Source organism: Cynocephalus volans, chromosome 6 (assembly GCF_027409185.1).
Source record: "Cynocephalus volans isolate mCynVol1 chromosome 6, mCynVol1.pri, whole genome shotgun sequence".
Taxonomy (NCBI): Eukaryota; Metazoa; Chordata; class Mammalia; order Dermoptera; family Cynocephalidae; genus Cynocephalus; species Cynocephalus volans.
The window spans coordinates 146374635-146399812 of record NC_084465.1 but is presented as its reverse complement, the minus strand read 5'-3'; the positions used below and the strand labels follow the sequence as shown (position 1 = coordinate 146399812).

Sequence of the window (25178 nt, the reverse complement as noted above, 5' to 3'; positions counted from 1 at the left end):
CACTACATAACTATACGCCCACTAAACCCAAATTAAATTTATCTTCAGTGTGACTCATCCTTAATTAGATTCCCCCAAATGCCACCAGGTTTTATGTATTCTCCTGTGGCTTGTCTTCTCACTCTTTGTACTGTCTTCCCCTGCTTCCATCCCCGAGTTATTAACTTCAGTGTTGCTGAGCACCATTTTCCTTTGTGCTTAGTGATTTCTGTATTTTATTCATGAAATATTTCTTTAACTTGTGGTCATGATGTCATTCCTTTTTCCTTTACATTTTGGTTTTAAAACTCTGGAATAGAGTATTAGAATAGATTCTCGTGTAAGGTGTGAGGTAGGGCTCCATGTTAACTTTTTCCACACAAATATCTAGTTGTTCCACCATGGCTTATTATTTTGCTTGCAATGCTAGCTACCATCTGGGACCTTCATTGCAATGTTGAATATCAATGCTGAGAGTGAGCTTCCTTATTTTTAACTTTAGATATCAAAGAAATTATTTCAGCATTTTTTCTTTGTTGTGCTTGCTCTGTTTTTTATTTTTTATTTATTTATTTTTTCTTGTATAGCATTTATTAGATTAAGGAAGTTTCCTTTTATTCTAGTTTGCAAAAGATTTTTTAATGATTTGCCTTTGAATTTTGTCAAGTGCTTTTTATTTAACCATTCTAGTGATCATATGATTGGTTTCCTGTTAATCTCTTAATATAGCAAATTGCATTGTTTTTGAATGTTAAACCAACTTGCATTTTGGTATAAACCAAATTTGGTCATGATTTATTATCTTTTTTATATAATGCTGAATTTGATTTGCTCAGATTTTGTATAGAATTTTAAAATCTGTGATCATGAGTAAGTTTAGCCTGTGATTTCCCTTTCTCATTCTTTATCACATTTACATAAGGTCATACTAGCATCGTTAGTAAGAATCTTTCCTCTTCCTCTGTGGAAAAGTTTGTGAAAGATTGGAATTAACTTTTACTTGAGCAGAACTTACCTGTTAGGCCACCTGGGCCTTGGAATTGTCTTCTTGACAATTTTTTGTCACTAATTTATTTATTTTAAAGGTTATAAGTATATTCTAGCTTTCTATTTCTTCTTGAGTCAGTTTTGGTGATTTACATTTTTCTAAGACCCCGTCCATTTCATCAAAATTTGAGAAATAATCTTAGTATTGTTATTTCATGTCTGTAGTTTCTATATTAATGCTTTTTTCATTTTGTTTTGGTCCTGATATTGGTCCTTTTTACTCTCTCCTTTCTCTCTCTGCTTTATTTTGCAGAGTATTGTCCATCTTTTTAGTCTTTTTAGATATAAACTTTTTGGCTTTATTAATTTTCTCTAGTGTACATTTGGTGTTTTTTTTTCATTACTTTTTACTGTTCTTTTTCTAATTCCCTGAAATGCTTTGTTTATAAGTGTTCAATCTTTCCCTTTTTCTAGTGTTCACATTTAAGACTATTTCTCCCAAAGTTTATTGGTTTTATTTCATTCCATAGCTTAAAAGTATTTTCTAATTTCATTAAATTTTTGTTTTGGGGGCCGATCCCGTGGCACACTCGGGAGAGTGCTGCGCTGGGAGCGCGGCGACGCTTCCGCCGCGGGTTCGGATCCTATATAAGAATGACTGGTGCACTCACTGGCTGAGTGCCGGTCACGAAAAAAACGACAAAAAAAAAATTTTTTTGTTTTGCTTTAGAATTATTTTGTAGTTCGTTATTTGGAGTTCTTAAAAAATATAATACTTAGTGATTTTTCTGTTTGTCACAGAAAAACCCAAAACTCATGGAGAGGACTTTTTCGCTTAGTTCATAAGTATTTTATGATCAGTGACAAGCATGAGATAAGTGTACTGATTGAGTGGTAAGGAGGACAAGCTCTGTGTGCAGGGAAGTACATTACTGCAAAAAAAAAAAAAACAAAACAAAACCACAACCCACAAAAGGTTGTACCCAAATGCCAATTCACACACTGCTTTATGTTCACAGAGGACAGCTAGCAGTCGACGCCATACTTAATGATCTCGATGTGCTGTGGAAGGAGACTGTGGAAATTACAAATATGATCAAGTCTCATCTGCAGGGTATACTTCTTTTTGGGAACTATTGGAAGAAAAGAGCAGCAAGTTCAAGACCTTGCTTTTCCACAATGAAATATACAAATTATCAAGGATAATTTTGAAAATTTTTTTCCCAAGCGATCACATGAATTTTTAAATGAAAGATGAGAACAAAATATTTTCATGACACTGACAATACCAATAAAGTCCATTTTTGTCACTTCAAACGCTTTTCTTTAGCGGCGAATATCAGTGATATATTCACTATCTTAAATAACTCGAATCTATTGTTTTAAAGATATTAAGCATCATGATTTTGATATCGTAAATAAAATTTTAACGGGATTTCCTAACCAGACTGATCTGTCGTTGAGATTTTTTTCTTTATTGGCGTAATATTGCTGACAGTATTTGTACTAGGACTTTGACTTTTCCAGCAAGATAATGAAAAGAGCATTTTAACAAAAATGTTTAAAGTCCTCAGTTTCTCTAGGCTGTTTTTTTTTAAACTTTGATATTCAGATTCAGTATGATGACAAGTAAGTTACTTTTTTCTTTTCTAGTTGTTAACTGGCGAAGATCTTTCAGAGACTAATTCATCACCATCATTGTTTATGGTCGAATTTAGTCAGCTGTGTGAAATCCTGTATTTTTGCGATGATGTTTATAGCATCTAAGATAAAGACCAATGACACTAGCGTAGTGGGCATGTGTTAGGTTGAAAGGGATGTTTGAATGAGGGCCTAATGTTATATATTGCCATTTTATTAGTAATATTGTAATTAGTAATATTTACTTTCCTTTGTCACCTTGTAACACTTGGGACTCAGATCACAAATATTCAGACAATCGGGAAACGCCTATTGTTTGTGTTACTATTTTTAATCACTACTTTGATGCTTCTATGAAGTAATTTTAAGTCTTTGATCTGTTTTAGTCAATAGAATATGGCTCGATGTAATTGTGTAAAGTATTAATTTTCCAAACACAAATGGCAGGAAGCAAATGCCCATGGAAGCTAATTACAAGATCTGTGACAAGCCTAACCTATGGCGCTGGTATAGTCTTATGTAACAGTGATGGGACTAGATTTCTGCAAACATCATAATCTTATTGCCAATTAAAATATAGGTGAACAAAATTGTACTGATTTTTTTTCTTTGACATTGCTAAATCCCCAGTAGAACTTTCCTGTGGACCACCTGAGAGACAATTGGGACACTCTAATGGCCGGCAGGCTGCGCTCTTAGGAGACTAGAATTAGTCTGCTGTCTTGTGCTGTTTCCTCAGGCTTGGAGCCCAGTGAGCAATTTGGAAAATGCTCATCTTTGTTCCTCCAGCAGAACCTTGCTCAGGAGAAAATGTGGCAATAAGTGACATTTAAATTAAAGACAGTATTTTTTTGGGGGGGGGTCTTATGAAATAAATAGGAATAATTACTTTGGGAGGCTATTTTTACAGCCTTATTTCCCATGTATGCTTATGTGTATGTAATGACTGAAATTGACCAGATCACTAGGTTTCTATTGTAATAGTCTTCATTGCTTTTTTGTTTGTTTAATCTTAGCACAATCTTAGGGTTCAGTTCTAAAAAGAGTTTGTGATGGTTTGAGTGACTAAATATATTGAGGATTGTCTTAGTGGATTTCAGGTTCCTATTGGTGTAGAATTGTTCTTTTCCCTTTGGTAATATGAACTTTTTTCAGTAGGTTTATTTTTGTTATTCAGAAGACTTAGCTGTTTTTTCTTTTAGAAGAGACCTTTAGGGGGTGAATGGTGAGCAGTTCCAGTAAAACTGGAGACCGAACCTGGAAGAAGATTTCACTCGGTTAAGATGTAGTTAAATAGCTATTGTAGAGCTATTGAAAATATTGATAAAGATTTTAAAATATTTTATTTGCCAACACTCTCATTAAATGTTAAACTTCTCTTTCTGATATAGTGCACTTGAATCTCCTAGAGTTTTAAAATATGTCCTGGGAGCTCAAGTGAACATGTGAGGTACGGTACAGAATACCTGAGGTCTGTCTGTTTTGCTTTGTTCCTTCTTGACAAGTTTTGGGGCTGTGGAACAATCACCCTTACACATATCTTGAAAGTATATTTAGCCTAGCAAATAAAGCCTCTTAGCAAATAAAATCATTGCATGGTTTGCGTGTAATGAGATTCTTAGGTTTGGCTTCATTATCCAGGGATCTAGTTTATTTGATTTCACTTTTCTCTGCAATGGTTATCCAGAAGTTCAGTGCTCTGAGTAGAGTAGTTCCTCACTACTTAACTGATTTGAAATGCTGTCCTTACCTTATATTTAGTTTTTTTATATATCCTGGATATTTTGTTTCTGGATATTTTGTTTCAGTAGATTTGACTGGCCACTATTTTGGTCTTTTGGGTAGGGAAGATTTACCCCCAATAGTTATGAATTTTGTGGCTAGCAAAATTTCACCTGTTTAGAGAAGACTTGAATATGGGCTGAAAAGTTGGGAAGTATTGAGCTTGGTGGCTATCAGGTATGAACCACTAACTTGTTATTCTTAGCTAAAATAAAATGTATTAATAGCTTAGATACTTTGCTACTAAAATTCATTTATGGAAATACCTTAGTTATTATTGGGAACTCTCTTAACCTACAACGTCTTTTCCCCATTGAAACAAAGGTTTATATATCTTATTGATAGTGCGAGGTTTCTTAGCAGTTCAACTGTTGCATTATTGTGTCACAGGTTGTTCTTGGGGATATCCTGTAGGATATTTGGGGAGAATGCTTTGAAAAAGAAAGTCATTCAAGATAGTTGTGTCCCTTGAACTCCACTAAGAGCTTTTCTTTCACTTAAATGCTTATTAATTCATCTAACAAGCCCCTGAGATGATGACAATGGCTGCTATTTATTAGGGGTCAGCCATGTGCCAGATTTTTTTTTTTTAAATGCTTTCATCCCATTGCAAAGTAGGGAGACACAAATTAGGTGCTACATACTCACTCTTTTATCTCTGTTGATTACTGCCACAGTCCTAGGAGAAAAGCCTACTTCTCTTTCTACCACATCATTCTGTACAACCAATAGCCCACTTTTACTTTCTTGGTTTCTCCTGCCATTACTTATCTTCCTGATTAAGTACCTATTGATCTGTCCATTACTTACCATTTAGTACACTGAATGGTAGCTACAGTAGTATGATGAGAATAAGATTTAGGTTGCTACCCTACAGTGTAAGGTAATATCCAGATTTGCTATTCAGTTTGGTTTAACTACATGTCATGCTAAATTTAAATTTTTTTTTTTTTTGGCAGCTGGCCAGAACGGACATCCAAACCCTTGACCTTGGTGTTACAAGGCTGTGCTCTAACCAACTGAGCCAACCAGCTGGCCTAAGTTTTAAATATATACAATAAATATCAGAATAAATAGAAATAAGACCTATCATACTACTAACTGCCATAAAGCAAATATAGCATTTTAGCATCTGTAGCCAACTATTCCAGACTAGCAGGGTCTATAACTGGTTTACTATAATGTAAATGTACTCAATCAATTTTTGTAAATGACAGCTTTTAAACTCTTATAAAAATTAATAAGAGTTTTAGATGTGATTTTCATTTTGCTATGGCTTTATCTTTTGAGTGAGTACTGCTGAAAATCAAAGCACTATCACATTTACTTTGGTATTGAAGAATACTTTGTGCAAAGCTGCAGACTACTGAACACATTTATAAATTGTAAAGTATTTAAAGGTACAAGAGAGCGTCTGAAAAGAAAGTTATGCACAGGTGTATGTACTTGCCCTCTGTTAACTCACCCTGATTTTATAAACTTTAAGGTAATTGTGTGAAGTGCTATTAAGCAAACTGCAATATTATAAATAGTTAAATTATCTTGCATCTTTAAAAACTCAGCTTGCAAATGCTTTAATAAGTTCTTTGCAGTTGAGGGATAGTGTAAAAAAGAGAATGCTTCTGTCAGGGTTGTATTAAAATATTTTAGTAGTATCGGTCCTTTTGGAAATAAAACATACTTTAAATGAGAAAAATTGAGGCCTGTTATGAATGGCACTGAATAGTGCTGATTATTTTACCTTTGACAAAGTGGAAAATTTAAAGCTTGGTGTATCCCATTTTATTAATATAATAAAATTTTATAGTGTTGTTCTAGGCGTCGATATATGTTCTTTAGTGTTTATTAGCCCTAGGTTATAGTAAAACATTTTGGTCCCATGCCTGGCTATACTGCTCAGAATGCAAATATCAAAAGTAAGACAAATAAATAAATATACATTTGTTTTTCTGTTTCTCAAGTCTTTTTCCATATGATTTCTAAATGTTATGGTTGCTTATATTATCTAATATGATTAAACACAGAGAACATCTTTTTTTATCATTTAACATAGGTTTATAGCTTCCCCAGACTTGTTCTAATAATGAAGCTATGAAGGATATGACAAGAATGGTGATATTAAATTTCTCTAGACTAACAGTAAATTTTTCCATTCTGATGTCAGGAATGTTGAGCATCTGGAATCTGCAAGAAGAGTGAATTGTTCGCTGCAGGAAACACTTTCATCAAATCTGAGCCATTTATTCTCTTAGGAACTACTACTGTCTTGTACGGAATATTGTATTTTTACAGAAGCAGTTTTCTGGAACTGGAAAAATTTCTTCACTTTGTGCTTTCACATTTTAGATATGTCATTGTTTTGAGAATTGATGTCACATTTAACATTAAATTCACTGCATTGAGTTTAATAATAATTTTTATTTGTCCCATACAGTGAAAAAGCAATAGAAAATGTTCTAGACAAAGGTTGCTTCACAGTTTACACAGGTAGATCTGTGCTCTGTGCTTTGTCATCTTTTTCCTTGAATTTTCAGAATATCTGCAATAGGTATGTTGCCACTTTATACCTTGCTTATAGCATAGGGGTATTTCTTTAAAAGGTGCTATGGAGGTGGAGGGGAGGAATGTGTGAATTCTCTATTGGTTTTGGTTAAAGCATTTCTGAAATCAGGAGTTAAGATTTCAACTAGCCCTGGATCATACTGGGTATTTAAAATAAGTATAAGTTGGTATAAGTTGCCTGCTTTTTTTTTTTTTTTCTTTTCTTTTTAAATTTTAGCCTTTTTTCTTAACAGCAACTATTCCTCTGTTTAGTAAATTTTTAATTGAATTAGGCTGTCCTGAATCTTGGGTGTTTTTTATGTTGTTGTTGTTCCTTGTGTTTGGAGACAGTGTGATCCTTTAGCGGAAGGTCTCATTGCCTAAAATACAAGACAGATTCTTTGATTGGCAAGCTTCATAGGAGGTTTTACTGGTGTCTTGATGTTTTGTGAATACCTACTATATGTGTAAAACGCAACTGTTTGTTTAGTTAGTGAGATATTCTTACTCTCAGCGCAGTATTACCTGGTCAATTTCATACATATCTGTCTCACCTGATGGTCCATCATCTGCTCAGACTAAACAGGGAACTGACAAAACTGCACCTCTTTCTTCCACACACAGTTTTGTTATTCAGGTATATAGGAACACGGTTTACCAAACGTGTGAACAGTCTCAGTGACATATTGCTCCTTTAATCTGAAGATTCATTCTTCTGCTGCTAAAGCATGTTGCTTCCTATTCTACTCCCATCCCCCGCTTTACTGCACCCCTGTTTCTGTCACGCTGTCTCAGCTGAACCCTAGCCACCTCTCCATCGGACTGTCATGGTCTCCTTCCCACTGATTGGGAGTTAGTCATCATTGCCACATTCACTTATTATCTCCTCGTCACTTTGATCAAGCCCTCCAGTAACTTTAAATTGCATTACATGTTGTTATTTTCATCTGGGCTTCAGGTCTCCATAAGCAGATATGAATCATCTTCAATCCATCATGAGTTAGGAAAATCATAGTTCACATACTTTGTCTGCCTCGTTCTCTCTAGGCTTTTGGAACCGCAAGCAGTTGGGTAAGTTAGAGGCTTTCATTTTTTGCTTTCCCCTTGGATTGCGTTTGATATAGTCCAGATGGCTTGTCCTCACTCTACAGTCTTCTTGATGAAAAAACAGTTCTCTGTGTTCGACAAACACAACAACCCTGGTAATTTCTCACTTTTACAAAGCATAACGTCTTTATTCTCTTTTGTGTAGGAGGTGAATATATTTCTTGACATCTTTTTTCCCATTACTTCCTTTCCCCTACCCATCTTAATGATTCGTAAGATAATTTTTATAATAAAGATGAATTTTGTGATATTGGTTTCTATCAAACGGTAAAGCCTTTTCTTGACTTTCTTGGTGTAAGTTGTTGGTTGATGCAGTTTTTCTGACTTCTGAGTGTGTTGTATCCCAGGATCTTTTGTATTTCTGTATAACTAATATAGCCTTTGAAATGGAAGATGAAAGTGTATATCAAAAAATTTAAAGTGCTTAAACTGTAAACAGGAACTTATAGGCAGGAATTTTCTAATTTTTCTTACGAATATGTGAATGATATCAAGAACCCTTGGAAAAATTCCTGGGAGAACTAATGTTAAAAGGCTCAAGAGCAAGATCTGTTAAAAAAAAAAAAAAATACTACCCCTTGAGATGAATTATATATATTCCTGACTGTTTTTGCCACCACCCCTGAATGTAGCTAGTACTTTCCAAGTTTTAGTTCTGCCCAAAAGAATAAGGATAAATAACAATACTTATACTGACCAAATTAATCCTGTATCTTTCCACTGTCATTTCAAGAGTTAGGGGCCCAGAGACCGAGAAGGAGTCATTTGAATGAACATTTGTCATCAGATCCGTTCTGAGTAGCACTCGTTGCAGTAAGGCAGCACTGTTATGCTACAGCTGGTCAGCTCCACTGTGTTTCTTTATTATGTCTAACATTGGCAGTTGGGAGGAATGTGAAAATTATTCATAATTACCTCATTTAAAGGTTTGATATTATTTTTCTATATCACTTGAAGCATTTTGTAAGATGAGTTCATGGCTGTTTCAGCATGTTTAGTGTTAATGACAGATGATTGGCTCCCTGAAGTCTCAGTTTGGATTTTGATAAAGTCAGCCGTGCGCTGGCATTCGGCTTACATGAGCCAGTATAGTCAGTGCATTGTTAATGAATATGTAATATCGATACCACCAAAGTGATAGCTATCAATGTTTCCTGTAAATATTTGTTGCATTGTCTTTATCTTGAAAGTTGTTAAGCTGTTTGAGGACAAGGACCATTTTGTCATTTTTCTTTTCTTCCCTTCCGTTCCTTACAATGTAAATGTCTACACTGACTAGGCCAGGACTGTCTGTGATCACCTGCTTCATTTCTCATCTCTCTGGCTCACTCTTTACCCAACACATGGGGTCCATTATTGCCTATCTTTATTGCCCATTGCAAAAGTCTTTATTCCAGCAGGATAACTCAGTTTCATAATCTGTCTCCTTAATGCTTAGGTGAACTCCCATATTTTAGCATTTAACTTGAAATATATTTTACTTTTATTTAGAAGATGCTTACATAAGTAGTTCAGCCAAGTGAGGCATCATTGTTAGCTTTACAGTTAACTCATTTAATCCACATAATAATCCTATAAGGTTAGGAGCCCTATACCTATTTTATAAATTAAAAAATGGATGCACAGTGATGTTAAGTCATTTGCCGAGTTGCAGAGTTGGGATTTGTATTTATGTCATTTGGCTGCAGTCTTAAGCATCCCATCCCAGGGCCTTTGTAAGTGTGGCCCTTTCTTTACAAGGCTTTTCTACTCCCCAGCTGTGTACCCCGTGTTGACATCTGTACTTCCCTCAGATCCCAGCATATTCATCACTTCCTCGGGGACCCTGTCCCTGAAATAGTTCACATCTCACCATTACACTTTTCTGGTGTTAGAATCCCCACCCTTTAGCACTTTTCAGAGTTATAACTTTACATTTATTTTCATGATTACTGATATCTGGCTGCTACACTACACTGGGGGATGATTTTGTTTGCTTTTTTTTTTTTCCTCCCAGCACTGAAACACTCAGTGTTTATGGAAAGAGGTTGGGAAAGGATGAAGAAGAACTTTTAAAAGTGGAGGGACTCAGGAGCTGCTTGCTGGCGTCCCAAATATACTCCTTGAGATGTTGTTGAGTGTGTTACGTTAAACCTGTTAATGAAACTTTGATGTAAGCATGTTACCATGCATGTTTTGTCTTTCAGGTAATCTCAGGGGTCCTGAAGGAGGGGATGCTGATTGCAGTAGCAATCATCAGGAAATTAATTATCTGGTGAATTGGTGTAAGGTTGCACAGATGTTATGCTTTCAGGGTACAGCAAGTGGTAATCCACTCTGTCTGGAACAGAGTTTGAGGGGAGGTTGTGAGCTACACTGCTGCAAGAAGGTTTACATGAAATTATTACACAGAAGTGAAATTTTTAAAATTGTAAAAGTCATGCCTATCTTGTAAAAACTCAAGCAGTGCAGAAATATATAGAGCAAAAATGAAAGGAACTGTCTCCTGTCCCTTCAGGTTTCTCTTCTCAAATGAAACACTGATAACAGTTGGATATAGATCCTATAGATGGCCCTCTTGGCTACCTAGATGTGTAATGAATGAGTGAATGAAGGTGAATTTCTAGATCAAAGAGAATGTAAGCTTTAAATTTTCATATTGCCAGTCATGGATACTAATTTATGACTTCTCCATTTTGTACATTCTTTTCTTTTCCCAGAGGGTTCTGTCCAGCCTTCTCTTTTAAATGCAAATGCTTTCTTCCCTGTCCTCACTCTCGGCAGATGATCGTGTTTTTTCGTTTATTGAAAATACTGAAGCAGTCGCAAGGGAATGATCCCAAGTCCCCTTGCCCACATTTGCTCCCCTGTATGCTGCCTCCCTCCCCAGGACCATGAGTGTGCTGCCCACATTCTTTCGAAAGCCCCCCCCCTCCCCGGGCACTACCCCATTCCTTCTCATCTATGGAAGGCTGGAGCTCCAGCAACTTCTTCTACAGCATCAGAATTTCTCTCAATGGTGGATGATTGATATTAGCATATAAATAAGCTATTTTTTTCATCTTAAAAAACTTTTTACCCTCTCCTTCCTTACACACATCAATTCTCTTTTGTCCCCAGAGTTGTCTGTATTTGCTCTCACTGTTTCGTCTCTTTCGATTTTTCTTGCTCTTCACTCAGTCCTTTGCCCCCATCATTCTCCCAAAGCTGGCAGCCTCCACATTGCTAAGTCTAGAGGGCAGTTCGCAGTCCTGTATTTGCCTCATCAGCGGCATTTGCACAGTGGATTGTTTGTTCTTCCTTGACATCTCTGTTTCCAGGACATCACACTCCTGGTCATCCTCTCTGAGAGACATTGGTCCCTCCTCTCTTCTGCAGCTCCTAACCTTGGAAACGTCAGGGCTGAGTCCTGGGCTCCTCTTCTCTTCTGTCTATGCTCATGCCCTTGGGGATCTCATCAGGGCTCATGGCTTTAAATACAATTCCTGTGCCAATGACTTCCAAGTAAGTATCTTCAGCTCAGACCACTCTGCAGAACTGCTGTCTCCTACATCCAACTGCCCATGCATCTCCACCTGATGTCCTATAGATATTTGGAATTCATTACATCTACATTACAGGTGATGGCAACTTCTGAAAATCTTGACGTCATGTTTGACTCTTTTCCTTTTTTCATGCGTCTCAGTCAGACAGAAATCCATATTTAGTTCTCCCATCAAAATCTGTCCAGAATTTGAATATTTCCCACAATTTCCACCGGCTACTGCCTGGGTCCAAGCCACTGTCACGTTCTGCCTGGATCACTGCATTGACCGTCGTCCCACACAGTTTCCTGCCTGTGCCCTTGGCTTCCAGCAGTCTACTCTCAATTCAGCAGCCAGGGTGGTGATTTTAAAATGTCAGTCAGGATATTAATCCTTTGTCAGATGTATATTTTGCAAATATTTTCTCCCACTGTTGGTTGTCTTTTAACTCTGTTAATTGTTTCTTTTGCTGTGCAGAAGCTTTTCAGTTTGATAGAATCCCATTTGTTTGTTTTTCCTTTGGTCACCCGTGCTTTTGGGGTTGTATTCATGAAGTCTGTGCCCAGTCCTACTACCTGAAGTGTTTCACCTATGTTTTCTTTAAGAAGTTTTATTCTTTCAGTGTGTATATTTAATTCTTTAATCCATTTTGAGTTGATTTTAGTATATGGTGAGAGGTATGGGTCTAGTTTCATTCTCTTGCATATGGATATCCAGTTATCTCAGCGCCATTTGATGAAGAGGCAGTCTCTTCCCCAGTGTATAGGCTTGGTTCCTTTGTCAAAGATCAGATGGCTGTAGGTGTGTGAGTTGATTTCTGGATTCTCTGTTCTATTCCATTGATCAGTGTGTGTGTTTTTATGCCAGTACTATGCTGTTATGGTTATTATAGCTTTGTGGTATAGCTTAAAGTCAGGTAGTGTTATTCCTCCTGCTTTATTTTTTTTGCTCAGAATTGCTTTGGCTATGTGTGGTCTTTTATTATTCCATATAAATGTCTGGATAGTTTTTTCCATTTCTGAGAAAAATGTCATTGGAATTTTGATAGGGCTTGCATTGAATTTGTATATCACTTTGGGTAGTATGGACATTTTCACTATGTTGATTCTTCCAACCCAAGAGCATGGGATATCGTTCCATCTTCATGTGTCCTCTTTAATTTCTCTCAGCAGTGGTTTGTAATTCTCATTATAGAGATTTTTCACATCCTTGGTTAACTCTATTCCTAAGTTTTTTTGGTTTTTTTTTTTGTGGGTATTGTAAATGGGCAAGCTTTCTTGATTTCTCTTTCTGCATTTTCACTATACAAGGAACTGAAACAACTTTGCAACAAGAAAACAAGTAACCTAATTTAAAAATGGGCAAAAGAGCTAAATTGGCATTTCTCAAAGGAAGATATATGAATGGGCAACAGACATGAAAAAATGCTCAACATCACTCAGCATTTGGGAAATGCAAATCAAAACCACACTGAGATACCGTCTCACCACAGTTAGGATGGCTATTATCCAAAAGACTGTGAATGATAAATTCTGGCAAGGTTGCAGAGAAAAAGGAACTCTTATACACTATTGGTGGGACTGCAAAATGGTGCAGCCTCTATGGAAAATGGTATGGAGGTTCCTCAAACAATTGCAGATAGATCTACCGTATGACCCAGCTATCCCACTGCTGGGAATTTACCCAGAGGAATGGAAATCATCAAGTCAAAGGTATGCCTGTTCTCCAATGTTCATTGCAGCACTGTTTACAATAGCTACAAGTTGGAACCAGCCCAAATGTCCATCATCAGATGAGTGGATACGGAAAGTGTGGTATATCTACACAATGGACTACTATTCTGCTATAAAAAAGAATGAAATACTGCCATCTGCAACAACATGGATGGACCTTGAGAGAATTATATTAAGTGAAACAAGTCAGGTGCAGAAAGAGAAATATCACGTGTTCTCACTTATTTGTGGGAGCTAAAAATAAATAAATACACAAATAAACTGGGGGGGGGACACAACCATTACAATTCCTTGAAGCTGATACGACAAGTGAACAGATATGAGGTTGTTGGGAGGGAGGGGGTAAAGGGAAGAGGGAGGGAAGTTTTGGTAATGGGCCACAATAGTCAACCACATTATTGACAAAATAAAATAAAATTTAAAAAAAAGAGAGAGAGAGAAAAGCCCAAACGCAGGCACATTCTGCAACATTCCTGGCCAGTACCCTTCAAAACTGCCAAGATCATGAACAACAAGGAAAGCAGGAGAAGATATCCCAGACCCGAGGAGACTGGACAGGCATGGCAGCCAAATGCAATGCGGTGTCCTGGGATGGATCCTGCAACAGGAACTTAATGAACGACATTGAGGGAAAAACTGGTGAAATCTGAATTGAGTGTGGACTTTAGTTAATGTAAACTCACTAAAGTCAGTTCCTTAAGTTGTGACAAACGTACCATGGTAATGTCAGATGATAATAGTGGGGAAAACCAGGTGAGAGGTGGATGGGAGCTCTGCGTTATCTTTGCAACTTACCTGTTATTCTGAAATTATTCCAAAGCAAACACCCCACCCCCCAAAAAAAGTTTATTAAAAAGAAGTAAAAAAGAAAAAAATAAATAAAAAATAAAATAAAATAAAATGTCAGTCAGACCTTATCACACCTTTATGCAAAACCCTGCAATGGCTCTTTCACTCTAAAATAAAAGTCAAACTCTTTGCGGTGTTTGTCCTCCAAGACCTGTGTGATCTGGCCCCCATTTCCTCTCTTACGTCCTCTCTCCCCACTCCCTCTCGCTCTTTCTGCCCCTGGACTCCTTGCTGTGTTCCTCAGACCGTCCCTTTGGGCCCCGTCTTAGAGGTTTGGGGTTTTTTTGTATTGTCTGGTCTCTCTGCCTGGAACGCTTATCCCTCAGGTACCCGCATGGCTATCTCCTCCTTCTCCAAGTCTCTGCTCAATTGCCACTTTCTCCTTGTGACCGCCACCACTTGATCTGTCATTGCCATGTGCTGGTTGCCCAGCACACTGGCTCTGCCTTGCATTGTGCGCTACTTTGTCTTTTTCTGTGAGCACTTGTCACCTTGTAACTTACTATGTAATTTACTTCTAATGTTTATCTGTCTTCTCCCTAAAATGTTAGCTCCAGGTGAGCAGGGATCTTTGTTTTTTGGTTTATTGATGTATCCCAAGCACCTTGAACACCTGGCACATAGAATTATGGTGCTCAAGAAGTGTTGGTTAAATGAGTGAATGTTTATGCCACTAAATGATTCCTGGACTTACTTCCCCAGACCCTTGTCAATAATGGCTAATTGCAAACTTAATTATTTCCTAGATTGATGGCAGAAAACGTATATGCTCTGTTTGGCTTTTCTTTACTTATTTGTTAAATTAAGCTTTGCTCTGTTAATTTTGGGGGCCATCTGTTTCTTCTACCTTCTTTGCCCATTTCCATTGCCTGTTTTTCTGAGGTTTGTTCTTTTATTGCACTTTTTCAATCGCTTGCGTGCTGCCAATAATTTTAGCAGTCTTTCTACAAACTTGTCTAGTTTTTTTGATACATGAAAATTCTATTTGTTATAAAATCTATCAATCATTGCCCCTATTGTTTCCAATTCTTTGTCATTTTTTACTCCAACATGATAAAAGTATTCTGTGAAATCCTCCACTAATATTTTTAAGGTTCCTTAAATATTTAAAATATTTGGTTTTTCTGTAATTTGGATGTGGGGTTAGGTATTTAGCTTTTCCCTTATAGGTAACCCTTGAAGATTTTAGAGTAGAAGATGAAAATGATGGGATTATTATGGGGTACATAAGCCAGAGTTGAGTTTAAGTTTTGAATAGGCCACTTACTGAGCTAAATGTGTTTCCTCCTGTAATGGAGATAGTCATGGCACCTTCTTATGGGGCATAGTAAATGAGATGATCTATGAAGCGCTTACATACATGCCCTAGCTCTGTAAGTATTATGTACGATTACTAGAACTAGGAATTGCTCCTGGTACAATTGTTACTAAGCATTATTTTAGGAAACTTCATTAGTTGGTGGTAGGAAGGATTACGGGGGGGGGGGGCGGGGAGAGGATAGAAACAGGCATAATTTTTAATAACTAGTTTTATTAGGCAAAGTAGGAATTGGTGGGTGCCTAACTGTGATGAAGCAAGTTTTACCCACAGTTAACAGTACTATGATATATTTTAGTGATCTGAGTAATTTAAAAGATAATAAAACCTTATTTATCCAAGATGATGGCACTTGGTAATTATCTTCTGATTAATGTATTATAACTTCAGGTGAATTGTTTATTCAACATGGTTACCTTTCCTTATGGGTTGCATCAGTGTTGTCTACCTTCCCCAGACCTTGGTCAAACTACCTGCCTGTTACTTCTGTATATCTTACATAAAGTTAGTAAGATTATGATAGAAAATATGACTTTAGCTTTACAATACTACTGTTATGTAAACATTGCAAAAAAAAAAAAAAATGCAGGACAACTTACTTGAAGTTGCTGAAACATCAAAGTATTTAAAACGGTAACCCTATGTCGATGGTGTTGCCCACGGCTCTGAAAGCCTCAAAAATACACTCTGACCATTAGTTGTTGGCAAAAAAAAGGATATAGTCTTTTGTCTTTCAGGACAGTGACAGCTATGTTTATCCTTCAATGTAGCATGGTTAGGTACATAGAAGAGGGCCACAGCATATTTAAATCCAGTCAGATAAATCAGTGACCTCAAAGCATATCCAACTGACCCTGGAACAGTGCAGGGGTTAGGGATGCCAACCCCCCCGTGCAGTCAAAAATTCATATGTAACCTTTGACTCGTCAAAGACTCAACTACTAATAGCCTGATAGCCGGCTGTTTGACTGGAAGCTTTACCGATAACATAAAAAATTGATTAACAAATATGTTACATGTTATATACTGTATTATTACATTAAAGCTAGAGAAATGAAAATGTTGAGAACATCATAAGTGAAAATACATTTATAGTACTGTACAGTATTTATTGAAAAAACCCCATGTGTAAGTGGACCTGCACAATTCAAGCCCATGTTGTTCAAGGGTCCACTGTAGTTTTTATCTTGAAGGAAAAGTGGCAGATATAGTGATCCTTTAGGATAGCATGGTTACAGGGAAGCCAGCTGCAGCGCCTTTAAATCCAATCAGATGAATAAGTTAAATTAAGATCCGGGTCTACGTATGAGATGGCTTAATGAACTGCTTCCCAGAATGAGCTATTTTTACTGTACTGAAAGCATTCTCATTAGTATATTGCTTTTCATGACTTCATACAGCCCAGATTTGCCATATAAAATTCCTCTGGAAAGGGAGAAATAGGTTACAATATTTAGTTTCCAAAGAGAAGGCTTCAGTAACCTATTTAAAAATCTTAAAACATCTTTGCATTTCTCTGCAATTAGTTCCTATTATTATGAACACCTTCCTTGGCCCCTAAAATTTTTGCCCACTATGTATGTTGTCTTGTTTTCCCACTATTAGGGATTTTATTTTTTTTAATATTGGAAAACCACAATCTATTTTTGTCATCTTTTATAACTACTGTACATTTGTGAGGAAGCTGAGGTTGAGAGAGTGCTCCTTTGATAGGAAAGAGTTGTGTAAGGGTTCTTCAGAGAAACAGAGCCTGTAGGGGATATCTATATATTTATCTCTATTTTTATATACATATATATACATACACATACACGTGTGTGTGTGTTTAAAAGAGGAGGTTTATTATGGGAATTGACTCATGCGATTATGGAGTCTGAGAAGTCTAAGAATCTGCTGTCTGCAAGCTGGAGAACCAGGAAAGCTGGTGGTGTAATTCATTCAGAGACAGAAGGCCTGAGAACTGGGGGAGCCAATAGCAAAAATCCCAGTTTGAGTGTGAAAGCCTGTGAACTGGGGTTGGGTGGAGGCAGCGAGGGCTGCTAGTGGTTGTCTGAGTTCAAAGAACCAGGGACTCTGATGTCTGAGGTTAGGGCAGGAGAAGATGGATGTCCCAGCTCAAGAAGAGAAAGAGAGAATTCACCCTTCTTCCCCCCTTTTGTTCTATGTGGACTCTCAATGGACTGAATGCTTCTGCTCATGTTGGTGAGAGTGGACCTTTACTGAGTCTACCAATTCAAATGCTAGTCTCTTTTCGAAATACCCTTACAGACATACCCAGAAATAATGTTTTACCAGCCGTCTGGGCATCCCTTAGCCAAGTCAAGTTGATAAATGAAATTAACCATCACAAGAGTATTTATTTGTCATTTGTTAAATTTAGAACTGTGGCTTAATTCATACCCTCCAATTGAGCTATTGGGTCCAGGCCTACCATACCGTTAAAATATGCAAACATTGTGAATACAAACCTTTGATTTACCAGTATTTTCCTTTCAAATCCATATTCGTAAAACCTTTATCTTCACTAATCACTATTTAAATATTTTTCATTGTGTTCCCATTGTCAAACAACAGAAAGCTACACCAAAACTAAAGCAGAAAGATAACATCTCTTCCCCCCCCAAAAAGACACATACACAAACACACACTTAAATCTATATATAGAATATAAGCCAGTTATAATTTTATTGCCTCTTAACTCCAAATCCATACTTCATTGCCTGCTCTATGAAAACAGAGCTAGGCCCTTTAAATAGTTCTCTTTTGACACTGGCATGATGTTAAGTTTTGTCAGTAGAGGGCGCTGGAGGGACACTGCAGGAGGAGGAGGCTTCCCTTACCTGTTCTGCAGTTTTTTTGCTGGCTTCTTGCTCCTATCATGGGATTGCTAACAGCATCTGTGGGGAGCATCCAGTGATACTTCTGTGTTTGAGTTTTAGTGACATTCCCATGGACAGATTCGTAGTCATCCCAGAGGTCGACTTGCTTGCTAGCCTTGACCTGCCTGTACACTGGAGGGGTGTTTCTTGCTTGGCAGATCTTGTCACAGTTTTATGTACCCCGAGGGTATTTCTGGCTTTCCAGTCCTGGCTGTGGTTCCCTGCCTGCTACCCTCAATCCATCTGTTTCCTGGAGTAGCATTTCTTGCCTGCTAGTCCCAGCCACAGTTTGTTGTCCACCTGCACTCTGGAGAGCTGTTTCCCGCTTGCCCAGTGACAATGGAGAAGCTCTGGCTCAGGGGACCCCAGGCATGCAGTGAGCTGCAAGCATACCTTCTCCCAGGAGCTCTTAGTCCTAGCCGTGGGAAGGAGCCCCTCTTCCGTGGCTGTTTCCTTCTGGGGTAGTCTTATTCAGCACAAGGTATTCTTTAGAGTTTTCTTTAGCACTTTATAGACAATCCTCTCTTATAGGTAATAATTATTTTTTGTTAAATTTTCCCTGTTCATGTTACCGCATATCTCCTGTCTCCAAATTACACCGTGAATGATGCAAACATATGAGGGAGAAATTAGAGTTTGATTATTCACGAATGTTTTCATCAGTTTTACAGAAATTTAGTACTTTAAAAAATCTGTGGGTTTACATGATGATTACTGACTTTTCACCTTGGTGTTCTCCAACCTAGAGTGTCGCCTTCTAGGCCCTATTTTCCTTCTTTGGATCTTAACTTAAGTCCTGTGTGTTCCAGTATAGCCTTTTCTGACCTTTACTGAGTGCTTATCTTTCTATTGTTTTAATTCTTATTGTATATATTAATCAGTTAACCCTTTCTTCTCTCTCACTATATAAAATGTGTTAATTTAAAAATACTGCTTTTTCTCCGCTGGAACATTTTATGAAATAATTTTTATTTGAAACTCTTCACCTGCATCTTTGACAGTGTCTTGTATTGTATATACCCAATATAAGGTGAGATTTTTTTTTCCTCTTTAAAATTCTCTCTCAGAGAGGACAGAGCTGCCTTATATCCAAGTCCTTACAAAATCTCTCATAGGGAACTTTCTCAGTTACTTTACTTACACAAAAATGTGTTGAACGGAGAAGTCATGTTTATTCTCATATCACCTAAATTCATAATTTGGGGGAATGTTCTCAGAGGTCAGTTGGCAGAATTGTTTTTAAGAAAGGAGGCAAAGAAATTTAAGCCAGAGTTAGTTATTATTCCCTGGAGAAGGTTTATGACCTCAAGTTTGCAAGTGTTAAAGATACTTAAAGAGTAGCTATGTGGTTCTATTGTAGAGGTAAAAATATACAGCTGCAAGACAAATAAAAACCAATTAGGGCCGCCCCCATGGCTCACTCGGGAGAGTGCTGCACTGGGAGCGCAGCAGTGCTCCCACCGTGAGTTCGGATCCTATATAGGGATGGCCGGTGCGCTCACTGACTGAGCGTGGTGCGGCCGGTCACAAAAAAGACAAAAAAAAAAAAAAAAACAATTAGCTTTATGCAGATTCCCAGTAACAGAATCTCACAAGTAATCAAAAAGTACTGTATCTCAAACAACTTATCTAAGAGTAAAGATGATATATTCTAACTCTAAAAGTGGCGCTAGCGATGAGGAAATAATCATTGTGAAAAATTTAAATAAACTGGTTTCATGAAAATTGCAAGAGGGGCAATTTAAGTACTGTTAAGTGTTTAAATTAATGTTTTACCTCATAGGTAATTTACAGTATGTGTTTCTGACCAAGTTATAATTTAAATATTATAAACGGGCATGAGCATTTTATCAATGTCTAGAAATCAGTTAGATGTTGAATTAGTAATTAGGCATAAGTAATTAAAAATTAATAATTAATTAGATGTATTTTTTTGGTAGCCGAAATGTCTATGTATTTATTTGGAAAAATATATCTTTTGGTTTTAGATCTGTATGTGGGCAAGTAGGAGATCCTTATATTTAGGATTGCTGTATGTTTGGATGTGTGTGTGTGTGTATATATATATATATATCATGTATATATGAGTGTATTTCAAAAAGTTCATGGAAAGATGTGTATTATGTTCTGTTTTTCCATGAGTTTTTTGAAGTACCCTTGTGTGTGTGTGTGTGTGTGTGTGTGTGTGTGTGTGTGTGTGTGTGTGTGTGTATTTTGCATCATCCATGATTGTAAGATCTTTTGGGGCAGACATAGAGGTATGTTTTATACTTAGTTGTATCTCCAGTGACTAGCGTAGTGCTCTGAACGTGAGAACTCAGTTAATGTTTGTTCTTAGGAATGTAGCCTTTAAAGACCGTCTTAGTCTGTTTTGTGCTGCTATAAAAGAATAGCACAGACTGGGAAATTTATAATGAACAGAGATCTATTGGCTCACAGTTCTGGAGGTAGAGAAGTTCAAGATCAAGGGGCCAGTGTCTGGTGAGGACCTTCTTGCTGTGTCATCCATGATGGAAGGGCAAACGGGAAGAGGGACCAAACTCACTCTTTTGTAACAAACCCATTCCTACAAACCATAGCAAAGACCTAAATCAAGTGTTAATTCTCCTCTGAAGACTTTTCTGATGTCTTCCCCCTCCTTTGCAGGAATTGACCACTTTCCTAGCCTTTGCCATAACACTCAAACCCTGTCCTGCACTTGCTAATAGACCTGTCTGTGCTTGTCTTCTGCACCATAAACTCCTGAGGATAGGAACCAAGTCTGATTTCTCTTAGATCTTTAGAGCCTTGAACAGTTTATGATTCATAGCTACCATAAATGTTTATGGGAGCAAAGCATTCATGAGCTTGAATGACTACAGAGTATAGGGTAATTTTCACTGTTCTAGTTCTTTCTAAGGGACCGAGTAGATTTAGGTAAAAAAAATTTTAAGGATGTCCCTTGCTATCTAAACTCTCTTGCCCTCCGAATCTCTAGGACCAAAGATATTTGGATTTCATAGTACTCTTTACTATTGAAACTCTAGGAACTGAATATGGGAGTATTTTACAGCACATGTCAGAACACAGACACGGTTTTATGCATTGACAGGGATGATTTCTAGGGCCTATGTAATATAAATATATAAAGTGCAAGTGGTTGTGTCTGTGTTACCTTCATTGAGACTGCACACAGCTCTGGCCTGGTAGCTCTTTTAACCATGTCTTTATTTTCTGGTTGGACTGTCCTATCTCTTCTGGCTTTTGTCATGGTTACCAGATGTGGAAACTAGAGAGAAGGGACTGCTGTTGTCACTAGAGTGCCAAACTGTAGTGGCATATAAATTAGGATTGCCTAAAGCTAATAAAAACCAGAAAACTCAATTTTATGAGCTTCTGCTAACAGAAAAATTATTTTAAAAAATATTTAAACATCATATGGCTTATTTTAATATAAGCAGTACTTGGGTGATGTTAATACTTTCCATATGTAAAAGACTAGGGTGGTTTTATTTCTGAGTATGGGATTGTATCCAGTTGGAATGTATAGCCAAGCTGTTGTTTTGACTTTGAACCATTGAACTGAAATGACATTTTCATTCTAGAGGAAGACATATTAAGGAAAGGAGAACATGATTTTTTATCAAGTGCCTACTCTGTGCCAACCACAGGACTGAATGCTGCCATGTGCATTGTTCCATTGAATTCTTACAGCTACCATATTTACCACAATTTCTTTTTTTTTTCTTGTATTAACATTTTGCTTTGAGATAATTGACGATTCACATGTTATAAGAAATAATACAAAGATATCCCACCCACTTTCCTCCAGTGGCAGCATCTTACGTAACTTTAGTAGAGTATCACAACTAGGAAACTGTCATTGGTGCAATCCGTTGACCTTATTCAGATTTCACCATTCATCTCTGTGTGTGCATGTGTTTGGTTGTATACAATTGTACCACATAGGTAGGTTACCATTTCTTTTGAAACACAAGAGGGAAAGAAGGCTCAGATCAGTTATGTGAAATGCTCTAAGTGTAGATGTGGGATTTGAATCTAGGTCTGTTTGATCTAGACTTGCTTTTTCAGTAATAACGTGATTAATAATAATAATATTATCAATGGCTGAAACTCATCGAGTTACATATGAAACATTTTGAGTACTTACCATGTCACTGGGACTGTCCTAAAGTATTGAATCATTTAATCCTCCCAACAGCTATACCATGTAAATTTTATATATCACAGTTGAATTAGTACTGTTAATTAAACTCTAAGTCATATTACTAAGCAATAGGTGATTATTTTTACAACTCCTGATATCCGTAACAAAATAATGAAATTTCATCTTCTTTTTACATGGTTTCACATTTTGAACTTCTGATTTCAACCACCGATTTTGGCAATTGTTGATTATATATATATGAGTGTGTGTATATACATATATATATATATATGAGCCAATATTATAGATTGTGTTAGGTTGAGATACCTTAAAAATAGTTTTACTAAATTGCAAATAAGTGCTGGTTTAGGCAGGATGCCAGTTTTTAAGGGAATAAATATAAACCACGAAGAATACTTAAGAATGTAATTACATTTTTTTAAAGAGTATTTAAGCTTTTGGGGGGGCCAAATACAGCCCCAGGAATGTTTGAGTTTAATCAAATCTCCTAAGTTACATATATGACTTTTCAAATTTGGTTGTGAATTATGACTGATTAGCAGAATATTATAATGCTTTAGGAAGATAATAGATAGCAGCCCATAATTTGCTATCCTTTGCTAGTTAAATATCTTGTAAAGTTGTCCCTATGACGAACAACAGCACTTATTCAGACCAAAAATAACAGCAGTCCCGTGTGTTGTAGATCCCAGGAGGTCTTGGTGTTTTTGTAGACAGCAGACAGAAATAAAAGGAATTTTGTCCTTTTTACCTCATGTAATCCCACTGGAAAATGAAACATGTGCTATGAGTTGATATTGACTTCTGTCAGGTCACCTCCCTAAAGAGTCTTGGGCAAGCACTGTTGCAACATTTCTTGGACAGGAGTCTGACGGCCTCTGATGCAGATGGATGGTTTATGTAGCACGCTACCGTGGAACACTGTGCTACCGTCTGCCCCTAGGAAGCTTCTAGTGAGGCGCGCCACAAGTAACTTGCATCTGTTACTTTAACTCTTTCAGAGAGTATTAGACAAACTTTATAGATGCAAAATTTGAACTAAGTTCTGTGTATTTTGTGTGTGTGTGTGTGTTTTCAAGATGGTTGACTACAGTAATGCAGCACCATGTACGGTTTATTTTGTCTTATTTTGTAGAACTTTATTTTGGATGTTAGATAATGCAAATGTTTTTGAAGCTCTATGTTATTAGGAACTATTTGGAAACTACAAAACCTTTTTAATGGACCACTCTATCAGTTTTCTGTGCTTCTAAGGAAGTTTTTCCTATTCATGACTCATTTCACTCTTTGGCTAACGTTGAGGGAGATGTAATAACGATTAAGGAAAGGAATGTATGCATTTTGTTCTTTTTTTGAAAACCTGTACACATTATTTTCTGTCTCGGGTTATGTAAACTTGGATGACTGTAGAATGTTGACAGCTGTGAAAGGTAAAATCTACTCTGTTAATGCATACTTCTTTGGACTTTGAAAATCAAAAAAACCTCCTTTGCTTCTTTGGAGGAGTGTTTTGCTTGATGGCCCAGAATACAAATCCAGTAGAAAAAAAAAAAAAAGACATGTTCCAGCTGTCATTTACACACACCTTAAATGAAATTAATGAGATCATTCTAAGATTACGCTTTGTGTTTTATTTTCATTTTATAGGTCTGTATGAGCTGTTGGCTGCTCTGCCAGCCCAGCTGCAGCCACATGTGGATAGCCAGGAAGACCTGACCTTCCTCTGGGATATGTTTGGTGAAAAAAGCCTGCATTCACTGGTAAAGGTAAACCATGCTGATGTCAGACTCTCTCTGCAAAAAACATATGGAAAAATATTTTGAGCGCCATCTAGTAAACCGGAGATCAAATTGTTGCTGTCTGCAAACAAAACAGCCTTGTTCCATTTCACTGACAGGCGTGGAAGTTGTTAAAGATTCTACCAAAAATACAGAGATGATTTCACTTAATGGTGGTGATCTGGCTGTGCATACTAATGTAGCAAACATGTGGTTGCCCTTGTTTAGAAAAAAGAATATGAAAGTAGCAGGAAGGTTTAGACTCCTTTAGGGTCAACACTCATGAGCTGGAATTTAACTTAAATAAATAAATGTTCACAGCAAAAATTAGAAGGAATATATTTTCTGAGGTCAAGAATGGCAGCAGTTCAGTAGCCACATTAATTTAAAATAATTTCCTTTAACAAAGTCAACTGAAATTCTAGTAAGCTGTTTCTTTCATTGGCACAACTCCATTGAAGTGGTATTTTGTATATAAATACACTGAAGCTAAACACGAATAAAAACAGTTTTTGGAGACAGTTTTAGTAAAGCATGATGCCATGAAAATGATCAGCCAACAGAAATCAGGTCTTGCCATACAGCAACACTGGGAGTGATCAGAACTCTTAAAATAGTAAAATGAGAACAAGGAACTTACTGGAAAATATGCCACTCTTGCTTCTGGAAATATGAATTACATTTTCTCTCATCTAACTCAAGCTGAAAGAAATTTAGAGTTTTATTTGAGTCTGTAGGAGGTAGAAACCTATGCCTCCATGATATCCGGACCTCTGTTTAATTCAGCTAAATTTGTTACGGTTGTCTGTCATGATAAGAGGCTTTAACTGATGTGTAATATTTGAAAATGAGTAACTTCTGAGTTGCAATTTCTTCACAGAATAGGAGAATTCTTATTATATTTTTTCTTGTT

At 37.0% G+C, this 25178-nt stretch overlaps 1 protein-coding gene across 2 annotated transcripts in view; it reads left to right on the top strand.

Annotated features, from left to right (window-relative positions):
* The window catches only part of MPP7 (MAGUK p55 scaffold protein 7), a 226494-nt gene that overhangs the window by 64998 nt on the left and 136318 nt on the right, over positions 1-25178 (top strand). For both annotated transcript variants that reach the window (XR_010023832.1, XM_063099009.1), the window contains exon 3: positions 24135-24253. Coding sequence is in view for 1 of the 2 variants with exons in the window: in XM_063099009.1 (XP_062955079.1) it covers positions 24135-24253 (119 nt within the window). In the remaining variant the exon portion in view is untranslated. The remainder of the gene's footprint in view (positions 1-24134; positions 24254-25178) is intronic.